Source organism: Aptenodytes forsteri, unplaced genomic scaffold (assembly GCF_000699145.1).
Source record: "Aptenodytes forsteri isolate BGI_AS27 unplaced genomic scaffold, ASM69914v1 Scaffold27, whole genome shotgun sequence".
In the NCBI taxonomy this organism is placed as follows: domain Eukaryota; kingdom Metazoa; phylum Chordata; class Aves; order Sphenisciformes; family Spheniscidae; genus Aptenodytes; species Aptenodytes forsteri.
In genome coordinates this window covers 1,489,502-1,495,501 of record NW_008794407.1, presented here as the reverse complement: position 1 = coordinate 1,495,501, position 6,000 = coordinate 1,489,502, and the positions used below count along the sequence as shown (strand labels likewise).

The window sequence follows — 6,000 nt, the reverse complement described above, 5'->3', positions numbered from 1 at the left end:
TATATGTGAAAATACAATAGCAGTAACGTCAGTTTGGCAGGAAAAATTCAAATGGAAATCTTGTTAAAATCCTTGCTATGGAGACAGCATCCCATCTACATAGTAAGTATGCTTACACCCAGTTCAACAACAATAAATCTGGCAGAAAATCACAGTAATTGAACTGGAAAACCATGTGCTCGCTGCTTCAGCCAACAAAATACAAACAAAACAGACTGAGGAGGAGGTTTACCGTGTCATTTTACTCTCAGGTAAAGCACCTGCTGTGACCTCCTGAGCGATGAAGTTTTTCCCAGTGCAGAGGAAACAGGAGAAGATCATGCTTCCTCATATTTAGTAAAAACTAAAATAAATCAGATGTGGTTTTCTGAAAAGGCAACTGAAATCACAAAACTAAAAGTTACTAGCCCAAACACATTCCAAAGGGGATCAAAAGAAATGCTATGAGACAATAACATTCAGTTTTAGTTCCATTCAATTTTTAGGCCCTCAGGCTGGGGAAGCATTACAGGTTGATCTGTACAATGAAAATCTGGAAAAGGAGCTTGTAATACACGAACATTCTGTCAGCTACATGTTCATGTAAGTTTGTTTGAAAAATTCACGTCTGTTACAGTATTTAGTTCAACGTAACATCCCACTCGATAGAGATGTGTACTAGGAATATAAATAGAATACATTTTTCCTCCAAAATCCCAGTCTACTAAAAAAAAGGCAGCTGGCTAGGATAGTATACTACCTATATCTTTACTGTAAGATGAACTCGTTTTTTCCAGTGTTTTCTTAAAAATCTAAACTTGAGCTTCAGTTTCAGTCAGGGCTAGCAGTGGTTTGGAAATGTTACAAAGATCTTACAGAATGACCTACAAACCACATACTAAGTGCAACATGGATATTCATCTACAATCGATGATGTTCATCATCTGCTTGTATCTGCCAAAACACAGAACATTTGCTCTGCAAACACAGGTTTTAAATATGCGTCTCTTGTCACATTTAACTTGCATACAAACAAAGCTAATGGAGCAAGGTACTCACTTTATTGTGGGAGCATGCAATATAAATAACTGTTTAATGGTGTGTCTTTGCAATATTACCCAAGTGCTATATTCTGTTCTGTAACTGAATATTATTTCAGTATCATGGGAATTAACAATTTCTTTTTCTTACTAACCCATCCCATCCTAACCCACTGATGTACTGGCAAAGGGATGAGACTGCCCCAGCTGGCATTCACACCCTTTTAATTTTTTCTTTCCTTTGCAAACGTGCACTCTTTTCCTTCATCCTCAAGATAGTATGCAACTGCGTACAGAATCTATCCTGATCTGCAATAACTTTATCTCGACCATTACTCACGTGAAAAGAGTCACTTGTAATTTGCATTTACGAACACGAACAAGCACTAAGACGGATACAGGATAGTTCAGTAGGGTATGCAAAGGCTCGAACTAGAAGATCATATATTTGATTAGCGCCTAGGCTGCACTAACAGCAGACACTACAGGTTCCTTGCATTCCCTGAATTCAAGGCCACACAGAAACTGTGGGTCTGCTACTATAGAGTAACCAGCCGCTGCCCGGAAATACTTTGGGAACCTTCTATTCACCTCTCTTATGCTAACTGGACCCCTTTTATATTACTTTGCAACTTGGAGTTCTCATTCACAGTCTCATGAGGAAGATGAATTTTTGTAGGAGCTCATGACAAACAGAAAAAGGACAAGTTGCATCGGGAGCCATTATGGGACATACTAATACAACAGACTCCGGTAGACTGCTGTGATGCTGCCGAGTGCGAGCAAGATCAAAAACCTCTTACCTTTCTAGCATTTTGTTTGTTTTGTAATCTTTCACCTACTTCAGTGGTTTTGCCCACAGCATCTCAAATTCACCAAAAGTTTAGGTGTTTATCAGATAAGGACCCCAAAACTTGCCACTTTATTGTCAGGAAAAGCAAAACTTCCGTTTTTCTTCTCCTGGAAGGTAAACCCTGCTGATATCACGTTATCACCGTTCGTAGATGTATTAGGTCAGCGTTCAGGGAATACCACTGTCATCACCACAGAGATGACAAAAGTATGGATTATTTAACGTAAGTTCAAATTGCTCTGCACTCCCAACACTTGACTCGTACCCAGGTAGAAATACGGACCGTTAACGCGAATTATAAGCCACAACGCTGAGAGGACGAAGTTTCTTAGGTGCTCAATTCCCTCCCCCCTCCAGACGCGGCTCGAGTCTTTCTACAGCAGCAACTAATCGTCCCCCCCCGCGCTGACGGGAGCGGAGCTCTCCCCCCCCCCCCCCCCCGGGGCGGGGCCCAGCCCAGGCGTACCTGCTTGACTTCGGCCTGCAGGTGGCGCAGCTGCACGCACTGCTCCAAGTGCTTGCGGTGCTGCTCGGCGGCCACGTCCAGCTCCTGCTGCTTCTCGTGCAGGAACTCCAGCAGATCCTGGACGCGGGTTGCCATGTCCACGTCTCTGTCGCAAAGCAGCTCAACGCCTGTAAGCAGCCAGCCGTTTACAAATGACTTGCAAGTCTTCCGCAGACAGACAGCACGCTTCCACTGTTCTACACTTACTTTTCCAGTTCCTTCTCAAAGTTCAACTTAACCCTCGGAGCATTTGCTTAAACGAGCATAGTTTTTGCACTCTTTAAAAATGCGGTATTATTAACGGGGTTTTTTCCCCCCACAAAAGAAGCCTGAGATTTACCCTAGGTACCTGTATACAGTTAAAAACATCAAGTGAAGGGGCATAAGAAACAAAAAAGGAAGACTTACTACTTGAACGCTGAAAATTTTGGCTTGAGTGCATTGCTCCAATTAACTATAAAATTAACTCCCTGCTATTTGCTCTAATTTTACTGACTCCCTGAGTGGAATCCCCTTCTTAAAAGCCTAAATATTTTCAGGTGTTGCCAACTTTTAAATAAAAATTACGTGCCATAATGACAGCATATTCTCATGAATGCTATCAAATTATTTGAGTATAAAGGGGAAAAAAAAAATGTCCACGTCTCCGGTTTACAGTTAACCAGCGTCTCTGTCATTTCCACACATCCCATGGAGACACAACTGGATAATTCTTATAAAGCCACTGCCCGGAATAGCACGAAGGAGCCATCTTACCAGATGCCTGCACTTCATTGACATATTGCAGCAGATCCTGCCCTTGGTGGATGACATCAAAGGTCAAGTTATTCATGGTCAGGGCTTTGTCTGCATGATGCTGGAGCCTCTGTTCTGCTATTGTAAGATCTTCAGTGTCAAAGTCATTCATCTGCTGAGAGAGCTCATCATTCCAAGACTCGAGGTCTGAAATTATCTGGGGGGAAAAAGGAGGAAGACGATGTTCGCTTACTCATTAGACAACGTATGCTTATTTCGAATGCTGCACTTATGGTGGAGGTCAGGAACTCGAGCTGCTCATTGTTAATTGACTTCACTGATCAGGTTCAACATGGTTCAGACATGGGTTTTAAAGAAGAACCACCTCTTTGAGAACCACAGCAGCTCTCCTTCAACCAGTGCTTGCAACACTATGGGTACCCTTGCCTTGTTTAAGGTACTCCTTCACCAACACATTGCTTGTGAAACAGGTAAAATTAAGATGTTTTTATCTTCACTTTTAAAGGAAAATGTTGATCTAAAACATCTTTTAAATTCTCCAGACTGCACCAAGTAATAATTCACACATCAAGTGCCAGCTTAGCTTTCAGTTACACCAGTCTTGAGCTCCTTTACAAAAAAACCACCTCTACCCCTCTGTGAGCACCTTCGACTTTTGCCAGACAACTGAGAAGCACTACTTGTCACAAAAGGCAGGGTACTTAGTGAATGGAGCAAAACCAAAAAGTATTACTTTATTACAGTATTACTGTGACATCAGAGTTAAATTTACTTGCTGAAATCATTCAGCCGCACTTCAGTTTACACTTCAATTCTGGATTTTACTCTGAGCCATAAGATGTCCAGAAAAGGGTAGCTAAGGAAGTATTTTCTAACACATGTACTACAACAGTACGTCCTCCTTGCCTGCCCACACAAGTGCATTTTTCGTATCATATTCCAGAACCTGGCTGAAATGTAAAATACTCCCTTTAAGTAGGATACAAAACTGTTTAAGTCTAACAGATAATGCTTAGAATCCCCATTGATCAAAGTGGGTTGAGTTCTTATGGCACAGGTTTGATGCATCAGTTCCTTATTTCAAACAAGTCTGACACACTTACCCCTCAAACCTGTAATCAAATCTTTTTCAGAATTTTCAGCAGTGTTTTGCCACAAACAACTGCAGTTCATTGGGAAAGCAAAACTATAGATAAAGAACCAAGTATGATTTAGCTCCAGAGTTCTACGATTTCAAGAGAAGGACAAACTGATGTGAGTGGTGCTAAATGACAGGAAAACACCTACTTATGCAGCAAGACACAGCAAAAAGAGGATCTGACTAAACGGGCATTAGCAACAAAGTAGCGGGCTGCATAAATATTTAACCAAAGTAATTTGCTGTCAGCAAAAGGAATATGCCACTATGCTTTCCAAGTGGTTAATCAAAGCTGTGAAGTTTACTGAGACAGTCAAACTACAAGAGAAATTCCAGGAAAACAAGCCTTGTAGAAAAAACAGAATTCAGGAGAAAGCAAAATTAAATCATCCGTATAAAGTTTCTGTAGTCAGCTATAATCTTTCTTGAAGGGTTGTTTCCATTCTGCTCACATGGCACCATAAAAAAATGGACACATCAAGCAATTATTTTTAAAATTGTGGCATCAGTGAGTTTACTTCCTGTTTTAAAGGTGTTCTGCAAAAATTTTACTTGATTCACTAAGTATTCAAGTTTTGCATCGTGCCATGATGGGAGATACCAAACAATTAGGATAGCTATTTGCAATCCCTAACCCTGATCAGCTAGCTCTACCCAAGTGAAAACAGGCAGAAACTCATGTTTCAGGGGTAACATGGAAAACAGAAAAGCTGATGGACAAGTGATGCAGGAAGATACACAGGACAAAGCCTTTAGCCACTGCTTAAAGCTTCTTTCATCTCTCTTCCATGTGCTCTAAACACTACACACACAATTTATTTATGCATTATGAGTGGTTTCCCCTCTCAACAAACACACAGGCTTCCCCTCCCACAAAATCCTTCACAACTTCCCTTTACTTCCCTTTTACTTGGTCCATGCCCAACATGTCTCATCACCTCCCTCTACTCTTCATCTCGTTTTAACTGACTTGAAATCTTGCAGAAACTTCAAGTCTTCCTGACAGTCCAGCCTGAGAAACCACTTACTTCCAGCTAACCCCCTTTTCTGCTCTCAGGGACCTCAGACCTGCTCCTTCCAGCTCATCTTCAAAACTGTGTTCATTCACTACCAAAAGCAGCGGAGGTCACCCAACATTTGTTTCTTCAAACCACCCACCGCACTATGGAAGTTCTCACAAATCAGATTTACCGTCTTATTTTCATCCAGTTCAGTTAACAACATTCATAAGTTATCCTCAAGAAGTAACTGTAGTTAGACCTGGTCAAACTGAAAAATCCAAGCATTAACGAAGGTTGTGAAACTCCGCCATCAAAACATCGTCTTTCACCGTCTTTCTAAACACCGTTAAAAAGTGGATTAAGATTTAACATGGCACATTTAAAACAAAGCCAGTCCATCTCCCTTCAGGACAGATGCCAAAACCTTACCTCTCTTACTATCAAACTGAGTGGAAATAAAGTAATAAACACCATAAGCTCGTAAGGGGAGATTGCTGTGGCTAAGTGTCAGTATTTTTATAATAATGGAATGGTTTAAGTAGATTATAGTCACTGTGTCCTCTCAGACTGAGATTCACTGTACCTGATATGAATGACAGGTAGTTTGAAGAAGTCAACACCATGTGTCACCTCAGCCAAGAGGTTTCAGTGATACTGCCTCCAAAGAACAACAACGAACAACAGTAAGAATTGTAACTTCTTCCCATGTTATTTCATCCAACCTTGAG

General features: G+C 41.1%; 1 protein-coding gene across 1 annotated transcript in view; it reads right to left on the bottom strand.

Moving 5' to 3' along the window:
* Positions 1 to 6,000, bottom strand: part of TRIO (trio Rho guanine nucleotide exchange factor) — a 186,127-nt gene that overhangs the window by 117,076 nt on the left and 63,051 nt on the right. Inside the window, 2 exon segments of the mRNA XM_019474271.1 lie at positions 2,339 to 2,505; positions 3,134 to 3,329. Coding sequence (XP_019329816.1) covers positions 2,339 to 2,505; positions 3,134 to 3,329 — 363 coding nt within the window.